At 46.3% G+C, this 15,327-nt stretch overlaps 1 protein-coding gene across 1 annotated transcript in view; it reads left to right on the top strand.

The window, feature by feature from the left end:
• tfap2c (transcription factor AP-2 gamma (activating enhancer binding protein 2 gamma)) overlaps positions 1–15,327 on the top strand; it is an 83,092-nt gene that overhangs the window by 34,915 nt on the left and 32,850 nt on the right. The window contains exon 4 of the mRNA XM_078236305.1: positions 10,899–11,124. Within this exon, the coding sequence (XP_078092431.1) occupies positions 10,899–11,124 (226 nt within the window). The remainder of the gene's footprint in view (positions 1–10,898; positions 11,125–15,327) is intronic.

Raw genomic sequence — 15,327 nt, 5'->3', positions numbered from 1 at the left:
GTGTATAATTACAGCCATTTGAGAGTTGTTACAGTGTTATACATTGTTGTTACACAAAGTATGTAGAAAGAATGTAGACAACCAAATAGTCTTTCCTCCTGACCATTGCAAAGTTTTACTTGGCTACCAATGTGGTTCTGGTGGTCAATTGGCCAGGCCAGAAGCCTAGCCTTCAATGTGCTCAAATATCATTCGCAGATATCTGCTGGTGTCATTGTCAACATTGTTTTCAGACGTGGGGGTGGGTGGGAGATGCTTAGTCATTGGGCACCAATCAATGAGATGGGTTCTACTTATCCACAAGGATATTTGTGTCATTGTGAAGTATTCATGTTTAGCTGTGACTGCTGGATATTCCTCCTCACCTGAGTCAGAGAATCAGAGGTTCAAATCCCACTACAGAGACCTGAACCCAGAAATTAGGTTGACATTCCTGTGCAGTACTGAGGGACAGTCAATGCTGCTAATTTTTCCCACAGTATAGAAGGAGGCCATTTGGCCCATCAAGTCTGCACCAACTCTCTGACAGAGTATTCTACCCAGACTCTCTCCCCTGCCCTATCCCCATAACCCAACACATTGACCATGGTTAATCCCCTAATTTACACATCTTGGGAGATTAAGGGGCAATTATATCATGGCCAATCCAACTAACCTGCAAATCTTTGGAGTGTGGCAGAAAACTGGAGACCTGGAGGAAACCCACAGGGACACGGGGAACATGTAAACTCCACACAGTCACCCAAGGCCGGAATTGAACCCGGGTCCTTGGCGCTGTGAGGCAGCAGTGCTAACCACTGTGCCACTGTGCTGCTCTTTTATGTTGTGGCATTAAACTGAGAGCCAGCTTGCTCTCTTGGGTAGTTATAAAAGATCCTATAGCACTTTCAAAGAAGAATCATGGAGTTCTCGCTGGCATTGGGGCTGATGCCAATCTGCCTTGCTCTCTATCTACTTACTGTTTGTGGGATCTTACTGTGCATAAAGTGCTGCTGCATTGTATCAGCGACAACACTTTAGAAGAAATTATTTGACAGTGAAATGTTTTGGGGCCTCCTGCAGTTGTGAAAAGTGTTATATAAATGCAAATACTCCTGGTTTGATTATTTTTTTGATACGTTTATTGAAAATTTTCTCATATTTTACATAGCAAACAAATACAGATACAGATCCCCACAGTGCTTGTGTGTACAGCCCAACCCAACTGGGCACAGGGCTCCGCGTGGCCAGAGGACAAGCCCCTGGTACCCCCGGCACCCATCCTGCCCAAGTCCCGTCGAATTGCACTGGTAATGATGGTGATAATATAAAAACAAAAAGACAGAGGAACACTGCTGGAGAACCAACTGAGTGCCCAAACAGCCCAGGCTATAAACTAGAGAGCGGAGAAAAGAAATAGAAAAAGAGAGAAGAGTGACAGCGAAGGAGAGAGAGAAGAAAGAGATTGAGATGAAAACAGAAAAGTTGTTGTGTTGGTGCCCACACCTCGGCAGGGTGGGCAGGCGTACTCAGGTAGAGGGCCAGGACACATCCACCAATCGGGGGAGGGGGGGGGGGGTTCTGTGGGAGCACCCGGGGTCGTGGGGGCCATCAGGTATCTACTCACCCGACTCCAACTGCAGTGTCCCAACCTGCGCTATAAATGGTCTTATAGAACCTGATGTGGAGATGCCGGCGTTAGACTGGGGTAAACACAGTAAGAAGTCTCACAACACCAGATTAAAGTAGCAAATACCATAAGCTTTCGGAGCGCTGCCCCTTCGTCAGATGGAGTGGATATCTTATAGAACCTAGCAGTGGACCCATGTAGCGTGCACCTCATCTTCTCCAGCTTAATGGTATCTACCACCTGAGGATAGCAAATGTCCCCTTGTTCAAAAAGGGGAGTAGGGACAACCCTGGTAATTATAGACCGGTGAGCCTTACTTCTGTTGTGGGCAAAGTATTGGAAAGGATTATAAGAGATAGGATTTATAATCACCTGGAAAGGAATAATTTGATTAGGGATAGTCAGCACGGTTTTGTGAAGGGTCGTGCCTCACAAATCTTATTGAGTTCTTTGAGAAGGTGACCAAAGAGGTGGATGAGGGTAAAGCGGTTGGTGTGGTGTATATGGATTTCAGCAAAGCGTTTGATAAGGTTCCCCATGGTAAGCTTTTGCAGAAAATACGGACACATGGGATTGAGGGTGATTTAGTGGTTTGGATCAGGAATTGGCTAGCTGTAAGAAAACAAAGGGTGGTGGTTGATGGGAAATATTCATCCTGGAGTTCAGTTACTAGTGGTGTACCGCAAGGATCTGTTTTGGGGCCACTGCTGTTTGTCATTTTTATTAATGACCTGGATGAGGGCGTGGAAGGATGGATTAGTAAATTTGCGGATGACACTAAAGTCAGTGGAGTTGTAGACAGTGCGGAGGGAAGTGGCAGGTTACAGAGGGACATAGATAAGCTGCAGAGCTGGGCTGAGAGGTGGCAAATGGAGTTTAATGCGGAGAAGTGTGAGGTGATTCACTTTGGAAGGAGTAACAGGAATACAGAGTGCTGGGCTAATGGTAAGATACTTGGTAGTGTGGATGAACAGAAGGATCTGGGTGTCCATGTGCATAGATCCCTGAAAGTTGGCACCCAGGTTGATAGGGTTGTTAAGAAGGCGTACGGTGTGTTAGCTTTTATTGGTCGAGGGATTGAGTTTCGGAGCCAGGAGGTCATGTGGCAACTGTACAAAACTCTGGTGCGGCCGCATTTGGAGTATTGCATACAGTTCTGGTCGCCATATTATAGGAAAGATGTGGAAGTGTTGGAAAGGGTGCAGAGGAGATTTACCAGGATGTTGCCTGGTATGGTGGGAAAATCGTATGAGGAAAGGCTGAGGGGCTTGAGGTTGTTTTCGTTAGAGAGAAGAAGGTTAAGAGGTGACTTAATAGAGGCATACAAGATGGTCAGAGGATTAGATAGGGTGGACAGTGAGAGCCTTTTTCATCGGATGGTGATGGCTAGCACGAGGGGACATAGCTTTAAATTGAGGGGTGAGAGATATAGGACAGATGTTAGAGGTAGGTTCTTTACTCAGAGAGTAGTAAGGGCGTGGAATGCCCTGCCTGCAGCGTCAACATTAAGAGCATTCAAATGGTTATTGGATAAACATATGGACGATATTGGAATAGTGTAGATTAGATGGGCTTTAGATTGGTTCCACTGGTCGGCGCAACATCGAGTGCCGAAGGGCCTGTACTGCGCTGTAATGTTCTATGTTCTACCTCCTTCACTAACTGCCTCGGGGGTGCACCTGATTTCCACCTGAACAAGATTAGTCGTCTTGCCAGGAGTGTAGTGAAAGCCACAAAATCTGCTTGGAATTTCGGCAGCGACGGATTTAAAGGCACGACTCCAAACAGGGCAGCCTCGAGTGGGGGGTGCACTGATGTCCTGATCTAGCGTTGCTGCAATCATCTCAAATATCGATACAGTGATGGGCAACTCCAGAACATATGTAAGAGGGTGGCGGGAGCTTGCCGGCACTGTTCATAAATGGGGTTTGTGCCTGGGTACATTCTAGAGAATCTAACCCTGGCGAGATATGCTCTGTGCAGGAGTTTACATTGTATCTTGGCACATATTGAGGAGGAGTGTACTCGATGCAGCACCATGTTCCAATCCTCCTCCGAGAACTCCTCCCCCAGATCTCGTTCCCAGAAAGATTTAACCACTGATAGAGAGTTTTGTTGGGATAGAATTTGAGAATAAAGAACAGAAATGATACCACGCATAGTAATAGAAGACACTAAGAAGATGCCAATGGGAGCACGAGGTGGGAGCATCGGAAATTGGGGGTTGGCCCTACGCACAAAGTCTCGAATTTGCAACTATCTGAAAAAGTGCAATTCAGTTAAAGCAAACTTATCCACCAACTGCTGGAATGATGCAAACACGCCGTCCACATACAAGTCCCGGAATGTTCTGATCATGTGCTTGACCCATATGTTGAAGGCACCATCCAAAGCAGACGGGAAAAAACGGTTAGCCGATACTGGGGAGGCCAGTGACCAGGCCTGAAACCCAAAGTGGCGATTAAATTGCGTCCAAATTCTAAGAGTTGACTTGAGAAGTGCACTCCTAGTATACTGGGAGGGAGGAAAATTTACCGGGGAACATATCAAGGCAGCCAGGGAAGACAGAGCACAGGAGGAGGGTTCTAACTGCAGCCAACAAAGAACCTCCTGTTTCCAGCATCCGCAGTAATTTGCTTTTATAAGGAACCTCCTGTTGCCTCTTTCTCTCTGCGCCCAACACACTACTGCTCTCACATTGGCTGCCCAACAATAAAATAGAAAATTGGGCAATCCCATGCCCCCCCCCTCCCTGCCCCTCCTCCTCCCGTTTAGGACTTTGCAAGACTGTCCTCCGCATTCTTGGGTTTTTCCTATTCCAGACAAAGCTTGAAATGAGCCAATCAAGTCTGTGAAAAAAGGATTTGGGGTTGAACACCGGGATGCACTGAAAGAGATATAAAAACTTAGGTGATATGTTCACCTTCACCGCATTGAGACGGCCCACTAACGATAACAGGAGAATGGACCAATGTTTGAGGTCCTGTTCCGTCCACCCCATCTCTGGTATCTTGGAGGTGGCAGGCGCATACATAATGTTTAACAGCTTGCGAATATTCAAGCACATATGTCTATTTTTAATGAACCCAGTCTGGTCAGGTGAGATGATAGAGGGCAGAATGTCCTCCAAGCGAATGGCCAGAATCTTGGAGATCAGTTTGAGATCCACATTCAACAATGAGATCGGTCTATAGAAGCTGCAGTTTTGCATGTCCTTTTTCTTTATAAGGATAGGCGAACTTGTTGCTTGCCTCAAAGTCTGCGGGAGACAACGGTTCTCATATGATTCATTGATCATACGCAGTAGCAGGGGAGCCAACATATCCATAAATTTTTTGTAGAATTCGATGGGGTACCCATCTAGTCCCGGACATTTCCCACTCGGCATAGTTCTGGCTGCCCTAACAATTTCTTCAACGTCGATTGGTTTCTCCAGTGCCATGGCCTGTCTCCTGTCCACCATGGGGAGATTCAGTGCCCCAAAGAACTTCTGAAAGTCCGCCTCATTGGTGGTACTCTCCGAGCTATAGAGGGTTGAGTAAAAGTCTCTAAACAGTTCATTTATTCGTTGTGGATCAATAGAGCCCCATTCGGAGTCTGCCTTTGTGGTATTAGACATTTGGTGGAGAATTGATGCAGCTGATGAGCTAGTAGCTTGCTTGCCTTGTCCCCATGCTCATAGTGTGTATACTTAGATTTAAACAGCATCTCTTCCACTTGACGTGAGGACAAGGTTTCAAACTCCGTCTGTAGTAGTAAACGTTGCTTATATACCTCTGGGGACGGGCCCGCAGCGTACGCAGCATCAACTTGGGCGATACGCCCCAGCAATTCCAATAACCTCCCACCTCTCTGTCTCGCCTCATGCACTGAATAAGATATGATCTGGCCCCTTAAATAAGCCTTCTATGTCTCCCATAAGGTAGCTGCCGGGACTTCCAGAGCATAATTTAACTCTAAGAAATCATTAATCTGGGTCAACAAAAATCTAACAAAGTCATAATCAGAGAGCAGACAAGTATTAAATCGCCAAGGCGTACGGGAACCCACCCTCCTCCTCACTACCAAGTCCATTATCAAGGGAGCACGGTCTGAGATTACAATGGTTTCATAGGAGCATCAGTGCACAGCTGGGAGCAACTTATTATTTACCAAAAAGTAATCTATACGTGAATACGTTCGGTGGACAGGTGAAAAAAAAAGAATATTCCCTACTAGTTGGGTTAAGAAACCTCCATGGTCCAACACCGCATATTCCGTGAGAAATGATTTAACAATTTCGGCCGACTTGGAAGGTACAGCGGTGCTGGGGGAGGAGCGGTCCAGGGCAGGATTCAACTAACAGTTGAAATTTCCACCCAATATCAACCGATGTGAATTCAAATCTGGAAGTAGGTGAAAAACGACCAGAAAAAGTTTTCACAGTCCCAGTTTGGGGCATATACATTGGCACCTCATATTTACCCGTGACAATGATGTATCGGTCATTTGAGTCAGAAATGTCATTGGCTATTACCAAGGGTAAAGACATGTGGATGAGGATTGCTGCCCCCCTCATCTTGGTGTGAAACGTTGAGTGAAAGCATTGACCAAGGAGGTCTCTTGGAGGAATGCAATTTGTGTACCCAGTTGTCGAAGATGTTGAAATATCTTACCGTGCTTAACCGGATGATTTAATCCACTGACATTCCAGCTAGTAAACTTGATCGCTGTGAGGTCGGAGCGTAAGGGCCTCCTAGCCTGGATCCCACATTCCTAACAGTAGCCTGGTATCCCTCCTCACTGGGGAGTCTTCCCCCAACCGCTGACATCGGTAGACACCACACCCCAGGCCCCACCCCCCACCCTCCCCACCGGCTGTGGGGAACCAACCACAAGAAAGAGAGGGTGGGCTTGAGAGGCCAAACCACACCCACAGAGAAAAAAAGATATAGCAAAAACACAAAAATACCCACACAGACCAAACCTGCAAGCACAGCCTCTGTCCCTCCCCCCGCGCCCTCCCAAACAGGGCGCCTGTGCCTCCAACACCTTCTTATCCCGGCGCCTTCACAGCACTCCGCATGGGACACGATCTCCACCTCCATTCCCATCGCCGTCACAGGTGCTATAACCTGAAAAGGTCTGTGGAAATACCTAACACTTAACCTAACAGTCGCAAAATCTATTACCCTTTCCTGGCTGACAATTCGATCCGGGTATAGCATGCAGGTTCATAAAAAACAAATATCAGTTTACATCTGCCGTGCGGTCACCCGATTCAGAAGTCTGCTCCACAAATTTCGTCGCCGCTGCCGGATTCGTGAACTTGTGCTCGGTTCCATAGTTGAGACTAATCCTCAAGCAGGCTGGAAAGCGAAGCCCAAACCTGACCTCAGGACAGTCACGCAGAAGTCGTTTGACATTAGCGAAGGCCCCCTTCCTGTTTTAATATTTTAATGGTATCAGGTTGGCTCCACACTTTGCAGAGTACATAATAATTATGGACAAGGTTAATGCTAAGATTTGAATGGAGTGATAAAGGAACTGTTTTAGATAACTGCTTGAGATTAATATTGATGTGCATAAGCATATACAGGTGGTCTATATCTATTACCTCTTTTTAAATTTACTTGTTATAAACATTTAATTTCCTCGTATCCCACACCATTGGTAAATAAAGCCTTAGTGACATAAGGCCATTTGATGCCTCCTGAGTGAGGTATTCAAGTCGGCAGTGAGGGATGAGATTCAAAGAATTTAGAAAATTCACTATGCAACCATCATTAAATCATGCAAAGCAGTATCAGTTGCACCAGCTCCTCCCTGGACGTTTTGCAGGCACTGGGAGGTTGGTATGTGAAACTCCACTGAGTATGTCTGAGCCACTGAGTACTTGGTCCTGAGCCTGAACCTGGAACCTCTGGAGTTTTTCCATGTGGCTCAACTAAACAAGAACCAACCCAGTTGTCAATTGACATTGATTATCTAGTAATGGGCAAGTTCAACTGGCAACTACACTGGGATTTAATCTTTGTGCTTCTGATTGGAAGTCTAGTACCTGTCATGATAGGAGCATAGAGGACCTAAAAGGCTTGTTTCACAAGATGCCAGAGCTAGTATTTCCCTCTGTGCCTTGCCTCCAACAAACTCTTGGATATGTGGTTCCTTCTATGCGTCTGTATGTGAAACTGGAAAATTGCAAAGGAGGCTATTTGGCCCATCTGATCATGTTGGTGTTTATATTTAACACCAGCCCAATTCCGCTCTAATGTCCTTTTCCTCTGTCCCTATATCCCTCTATTCTCTTCCCCTCTATATATACATGAAGCCTCTCCTTGTGTCAGCAAGTTCCACATTCTCACCACTGTCTAGATTTGATCTGTAAATGACTATCTTATATTCATGTCCACTTCTTCTGGACTCCCCTGCCATGTGTTTTTGTAATGATATAAAAGGGACCAGTCGCTCATAAGGGATTGTGTAAACATATTGTGGGTTCATATATTAATTTTAGGTACGTGTGTACATGGATAGAAAACTTGAAAACATCAGTGCTGCCCACAAGTTGGGAACAATTTTCTCCACATCCCTTCCAATTGAACTCCTTCATAATGTTAAATACCAATTGTTTCCCTCTTCTTTTTCTCTTTTCCTGAGAAAAGAATCGACCTGCTCAGTCTTTCCCGATAGTGACATTCTCTGAGCTACATCCTTGTAAATCCCTCCTGCACCTTCCGCAGTTCTTCAATACCTGATTCATAGTGTCAAGATCAGAACTGAAAAGAATACTTCAAGCCAAGATCAAAGGCCTCATATCCCTTGAATACTGCTGGGACTTTATAAAGGGGAACAGTTTTCAGCAAAAGGAACTGGGCAGGTATTTCCCATTCATCTCCAAGAAATGTGATAGTGTGAATCACATTGAGACACAAGGAGATTTCACTTCTGTTCGTGTGAATGACATGCCTTTCTGTGCGTCAGTTTGGTGTGGTTGGTAACCCATCCCTTTCTAAGCTAGGAGTTAGTGTAAACCTTTGGCAAGTTGTGTAATGGAGAAAGTACAGTCACAATGCACTCCTGGTTGACAAGATGTTGTATTTGACATATCAGTTCTATTCTCCAAAGTGGCAGTCCATTGCAGTACTGAGGGAGTGCTGTATTTTCAGAGGCAGCTTCCTGTAATGTTAGGCTATGTTCCAGTTTGCCTGTTCAGGTGGATGTTAAAGATCTAGAACTATTTGGAGAAGAACAGAGAGTGCTCCTGTATCCCTGGTGAGTATTCCTCCCTCCATCAAGACAGTAGGCTGGATTTTCACCCCCCCCTTCCAAACCCCAGCGACGCAGTGAGCCATTGACCACTGGCAGGATCTTCTGGTTTCACCAAAGTCTACAGCCTAATGCATGGCTCACATGGTCCTCTGCCAGGGGAATGGGAATTCCTGCCTTTGGGAAGGACTGGAGAATCCCATCTAGTGTGTGAGGAATGGTGGATACATTTCAATTTTGAGGGTGATTAAAATGCCTGCTTTAACCACACATACGTGATTCAATTCCTCTGTGCCGGGGTACTAAAAGACTACAAACTTTCTCCAGAACAGAACAGAACAGACTGAAGTTTCTTGCACAGCCCACTGCTGGAATATAAAAATATCCAGCTGCCATCTGTTTACAATATGGGTTGCAAGGACATGAGGCTGTCACAGGACCTAAGTGCAGTCAGAGTTATTATTTGGGTCCTTTTGTTAATCTGACAATAAACCTTTATTGTTTTCCCTCTCCAAGGGCTGATATCAATGTTCATAGAATCCTTACAATACAAAAGAGGCCATTCAGCCCATTGAGTCTGCACCGACTGACAGAGTATCTTACGCAGGCCCTCTCCCTCACCCTATCCAGTAACCCCACACATTTCCCATGGCTAATCTATCTAACCCACACTTGGCCAATCAACCTAACCCGCACATCTTTGGATTGTGGGAGGAAACCGGAGCACCTGGAGGAAACCCATGCAGACACGGGGAGAATGTGCAGACTCCACACAGACAGTGACCCGAGGCTGGAGTCAAACCCAGCTCTCTGGAGCTGTGAATGAATCATTTCATAGCATCCAGAAATCATCTGTCTCTTGCCAGATAAGAACATGCTGATTTTTTTATCAATGTGGATTGGTTTAAGATTAACATTTAGACATCTGTTATTGCTAAAACCTTCAGCCATCCCTTTGTTAGCTCCATACGGCACTATTTGAATACATCACTAGCTAACCTCCTATCTCCTACCCTTCACAAACATAAGCAGATCCAAAACTCTGCTATCCCTATCCTGTTTAACTATCATCCCTGTGCTCACTGACTTACAAGTAATGTGTTGGTTTTAAAATTCTCTCCCTTCTTTTGAAACCCCTGTGGTTTCATCCCTCCCTATCTTTGTAACCTCCTCCAGCCCCACTGCCCTCTGAAATGCTCCAAGTTTGGCCTCATCGCCAATTTTAATCGCTCCACCATTGATGGCAGTGTTCTTAGCTGTCAAAGCTCTGGAATTCTTGCCCTAAATCTCTCCATCATTCACCTTTCATTCCTCTTTGCTCCTCTGGATCTACATCTGGCCAAGCGTGGCCATCTGCTGTAGTCTCTCCTTATGTGGCTGGGTGTCAAATTTCCTGCAATAATGCTCCTGTGGTATGCCTAGGGACATTCTGCTGTGTTACAGATCCTTTATAAATGGAAGTTATTGCTGGTCCATTTGATTTTTCATATTTAGTAGGTGTTCTTGTAGTAGTGAATTAGTGGCAGATGCTAACCTATCCCTTAATGGAATTGGCTCTGCTTGTTTGGTGCTGGTGTTGCATTCCAGCTTTTGAAAGGTTTAGCAGTCTGGGAACTCAATTGCATAAAAGAACCATAATACCATCAGCCAGCCTGCCTAAGCTGAAATCTTTGCATAGTTGAGTTTGCACTGGTATAATCCAATATCTTTCGAATTTGATGATATCTCTAACACTGCATGTTGAACGTGCTGTTAAATTGGTATGTCATGTATACTTAATTCAGACTCCTTCCCTATCTCCATTAAATGGTGCACACTCTCCGTTTCCTACAAGCCAATGTATTTGGCAACATGCTGAATATGTGTGCAGCCCATTGCTGGAGTATAAAAATACCTACCTGCCATCTGTTTACAATATGGGTTTCAAGGACATGAGGCTGCTCACTCTGTCTGGCTGCTACAGGACCTAAGTGCAGCCAGAGTTATTATTTGTGCCCTTTGTTAATCTGCCAGCTAACCTTTGTTGTTTTTCTTTTCCAAGGGCCGATATCAATGTCCAAAAGCACAGCGCTGTCTGCACTGTCCTACCAGAAGGACAGTTTGACTGGGGGAGTCACCAACCCCAATGAAGTGTTTTGTTCAGTCCCTGGTCGACTCTCACTCCTGAGTTCTACATCCAAGTACAAGGTGACAGTGGCGGAGGTCCAGAGGCGCTTGTCTCCTCCTGAGTGTCTGAATGCATCGCTTCTCGGGGGAGTCCTGCGAAGGTGGGTGGAGAACAAAGCTGACTGTTAATTTTTTGGGGGGGACAGGAGAGAGGGGTGTTTTATAATAATGTACTTTAAGATTGAGATCCTGCAAATAATAGAAGCTAGTAAATGTGTGAACGTGGATTGGATTGCCAATATCTCTCAAACAAATTAGTTTGGAACTCATTCAGTAAGTTGCTTTCATTGGAGTTTAATAACTATTTTACAAAGAGGAAAGCAAGATCTTGCATTTATAAAACACCTTTTATGACTCAGTAATTCCCAAACCATTTTACAGCTAATTATGTGTTTTTAAAATGTAGCTGCTGTCACGATGTCAGAAACATGGCCGACAACTTGGGCACAGTAAGCTCTCACAAACAGCAGTGTCATAAATGACAGGATGACTTGTTTTATTATATAAGAACAGAAAATGCTGAGAATACTCAGTAGACCGGGCAAGGTTAGTGGAGGGGAAAATGGAGTTAATGAGTGGAATCTTGCTGAGGTGTTGGTAGTCCTGTCTGTCGCCTGCAGAGCCAGCAAGAGACCTGCACGGCCTCATTTTGAGAGGGCCTATTGAAGCAGGCACCAATCAGGCCGAGGCATGGGCAGCGGTGAATTCAGCAGCAGCCCTTACTCTGGGATCAGGACCCCAGGGGCAGAAACCTCACCTACAGAGAGCTGCCAGCCAATCAGAAGCTGCTCAGCAGCACCACATGGGAGGCCAGGGCTGCTGCCTGAAGACACCTGCTGGAGCTCCAGGATCATTCGGCAACCCATTCCATAGGTAAGTAATGTGGGACCGGCCACTAGGTATTGGTGGTGGGATGAGGCCCTTGTCAATGGTCATTAATTGACCACTTAAGGGGCTCAATTTGTGGCAGGGCAAGAATGTTGATCATGGGCTTCCTACCCAATACCTAATTCTGGTGAAGGCAGGAAGGTTTGTACCCTTCCTCCCTCCATGCTCACCACCAGCCAGATTCCACCCATCCACATTGATGACCTTCTGTTGGAATACAGAGATGTAAATTCGAAACAAGTACAGAGGTGGGGGGCGGGGAAACAAAGGAAAGGTCTGTGATAGGTGGAAGGCAGGAGATATGAAATGACAAAAGGGATGTTGGTACAAAGCAAAAGGAGGTGGAAAGGAGACAAATATAGAAACAAAAGATGTGTCGAGAGGAGGCGTAAATGGGAAAAGCAGAATCGTTTCCAAAAATGGGGCGGCATGGTGGCACAGTGGTTAACACTGCTGCCTCACAGCGCCAAGAACCCGGTTTGATTCCTGGCTTGGCTCACTGTCTGTGTGGAGTTTGCACATTCTCCCCATGTCTGTGTGGGTTTCCTCCGGGTGCTCCAGTTTCCTCCCACATTCCAAAGATATGCGGGTTAGGTGGATTGGCCATGCTAAATTGACCTTTCGTGTCAGGGGGACTATCAAGGTGAATATTGGATTATCAAGGTAAATATATGGGGCTATGGAGATAGGACCTGGGTGGGATTGTTGTTGGTGCAGGCTCGATGGGCCGAATGGCCTCCTCCTGCACTGTAGGGATAAAAAAAAAATAACTGCTGTAGGCAAAGTGGCAGCATAAGTGATGATCTGAAAAGATTGGGTCCAGAAGGCTGTAAAATGGCTGCCCTTGTTCCTTAAGCTTCATTTCCAGTGAAGGAGACTGAGAACAGAGATGTGAAATCAGGAGTGCAGTGGAGAAAAAACTGACAGGAAAGTAGAAGATCAGAGCCACCATTATTGTGTCACGCAGACTGAACCGATGTGCTCCAGAAAGCAGCCAGCCAATCTGTGTCTGCTCTCCCTAAGGTGGAGACCACGTTTTGAGCAGAAAATACACTACACCATCCTGAAAGAAGCACAAGTGAATCACTGCTTCATCTGGAGGGAGGGTTTGGGGTCGGAAGGGCTGAAGTAAAAGAGCAGGTGCTGCCTTTCTTGTAGTTCAACGGGAAGGTAACTGGCTGGGGGAATGAATTTTGGGGATGATTGAAGACAATTGATGATTGCCCTGGGGTGGCATGGTGGCACAGTGGTTAGCACTGCTGCTTTACAACGCCATAGACCCGGGTTCGATTCCCGGCTTGGGTCACTGTCTGTGTAGAGTTTGCACATTCTCCCTGTGTCTGTGTGGGTTTCGTCCGGGTGCTCCGGTTTTCTCCCACAGTCCAAGGATGTGTGGGTTAGGTGGATTGGCCATGCTAAATTGTCCCTTGGTGTTAGAGGATTAGCAGGGTAAATAAGTTGGGTTATGGGGAGAGGGCCTGGGTGGGATTGTGGTCGGTGCAGATTCGATGGACCGAATGGCCTCCTTCTGCACTGTAGGAATTCTGTGGATTCTAAGAGTGGACCAGGGGGTCATGGAGGGAGTGGTCCCTCCGGAATGATGGAAAGGGAGGGGAAGGGGACAGAGCTTTGTGGTGGCATCATGTTGGAGATTGGAGATGGTGGCAGGCGATCTGCTGAATGTGGAGGCTGGTGGGTGGGAAGTGAGGACAAAGGGAACTTGATTGTGCTTCTGGGAGGCAGGGAGGGAGAGGAATGGAAGGCATGTAAGCAGGAGCGCAATGGATGCAGTTGAGGACCCTGTCAATCACAATGTATGGGCATCTCGGATCAGGAAGCTGTGGTGTAGAAATTGGCATTGCCAAAACCTACGTGAGAGAGAAACTTGGAAGGTGTTTGAAATCATTTTTCGTGATTTTTGGTTGAGAGATAAATATTAGTTAGAACCGGGATATTTTACATCTGTTTGAAAGAAGATATCTTTGACAGTGCACCACGCTGTTGGTCCTGTAAAGTTTAAAGTTTATTTATTGTCACAAGTAGGCTTACATTAACACTGCAATGAAGTTACTGTGAAAATCCCCTAGTTGTCACACTCCGGCACCTGTTCGGTTACACTGAGGGAGAATTTAGCATGATCAACCAGCACGTCTTTTGGAATGTGGGAGGAAACTGGATCACCTGGAGGAAACCCATGCAGACATGGGGAGAACGTGCAGACTCCACACAGACAGTGACCCAAGCCGGCAATTGAACAGAGGTCCCTGGCGCTGTGAGGCAGCAGCGCTAACCACTGTGCCACCGTGTCGCTCTTCACTGAAGTGAGAGGCTTGATTAAGGGCTGAACTCTCTGAAGTGATCAAAGAATCTTTCACAAAGCAAACCACTGCGCCTCAGTATAATTAAAGATTGTAACCAGATGCGTCAGCCCTATCACCAAGGAAAGCTTCATCATGGTGATGTTTGTTCAGGGAAGGGTATTGACCAGGGAACTTTCTGCTCTTCCCTCAATTTAATATCCTGTCCAATCTTTAATATTGCAGCACCCCTCAGTATTACTATGGCCAGTGGTCAGCATTGACCTATGATTGCTATGAATTGAGCCACAGACTGCCAATTCAAGTGCACGGTTAACTATTTTAGCCAGATTTAGGCTAGGAAGGCTGCAGCAAATGGTGACACCTGGGGACTTGGGAACAGCCCTCTGTGTAGCTAAGGTGCTGTGGACAACTCCAGACATCTGGATAATTCCCTATTTCACACTGCTTTACCAGGATAACATTTCAGAACCCACAATGCTAATCTAAGGTGACTGAGTGACTAAAAAGTGTCTACCAAAGCCCCTTGGCACTTTGAACATTTTAGTCTTCTAGACTATCTTCCTTTGGAGAACTAAGTTATGGAACATTGGTTAAATCACATTCTGGTCTCTAAAATACAAAGAGAGCATAGAGGCACTAGAGAAAGCGCAAAAAGTACTGGGGATGGTTCTCACAAAAAAATTCTAAGTGCCGAATTCACAGAAAACTAGAGAAATTCACGTTTTTTTCAGTGGGAGTTCAGACTAGAATCTCCCACACTCTGTGCACTGCAAGGGCCACCAGCATGCATGTCATTAGATTTCAGGGGCAGGACCTATTCACGCTGGAGCAGTTGAAACCAGCGGCCTCTGCGCATGCACAGTAAACCCCACCCCTTGGCACTGTCCCAGGCCCGGTGGGCAGTGCCAAGTTGTCCTCTGGGCATTGGCACTTTGCCCTTTGGTCAGTACCAGGGGGCACAGGCTGGCACTGCCAGAGTGCCCATGCCCAGGGGTCACCACACCTCCCCGCTACCCAACCCACTGGGAGGCACTGATTGTCCCCTTCACTGCAGTGGGGTTGTCCTGCTAGTTCCCTTTGGGGAACCAGTAAGTG

Source organism: Mustelus asterias, chromosome 20 (genome assembly GCF_964213995.1).
Source record: "Mustelus asterias chromosome 20, sMusAst1.hap1.1, whole genome shotgun sequence".
Classification (NCBI taxonomy): domain Eukaryota; kingdom Metazoa; phylum Chordata; class Chondrichthyes; order Carcharhiniformes; family Triakidae; genus Mustelus; species Mustelus asterias.
Note: the sequence above shows the minus strand (reverse complement) of the source record. Positions and strands in the feature narration are given on the sequence as shown.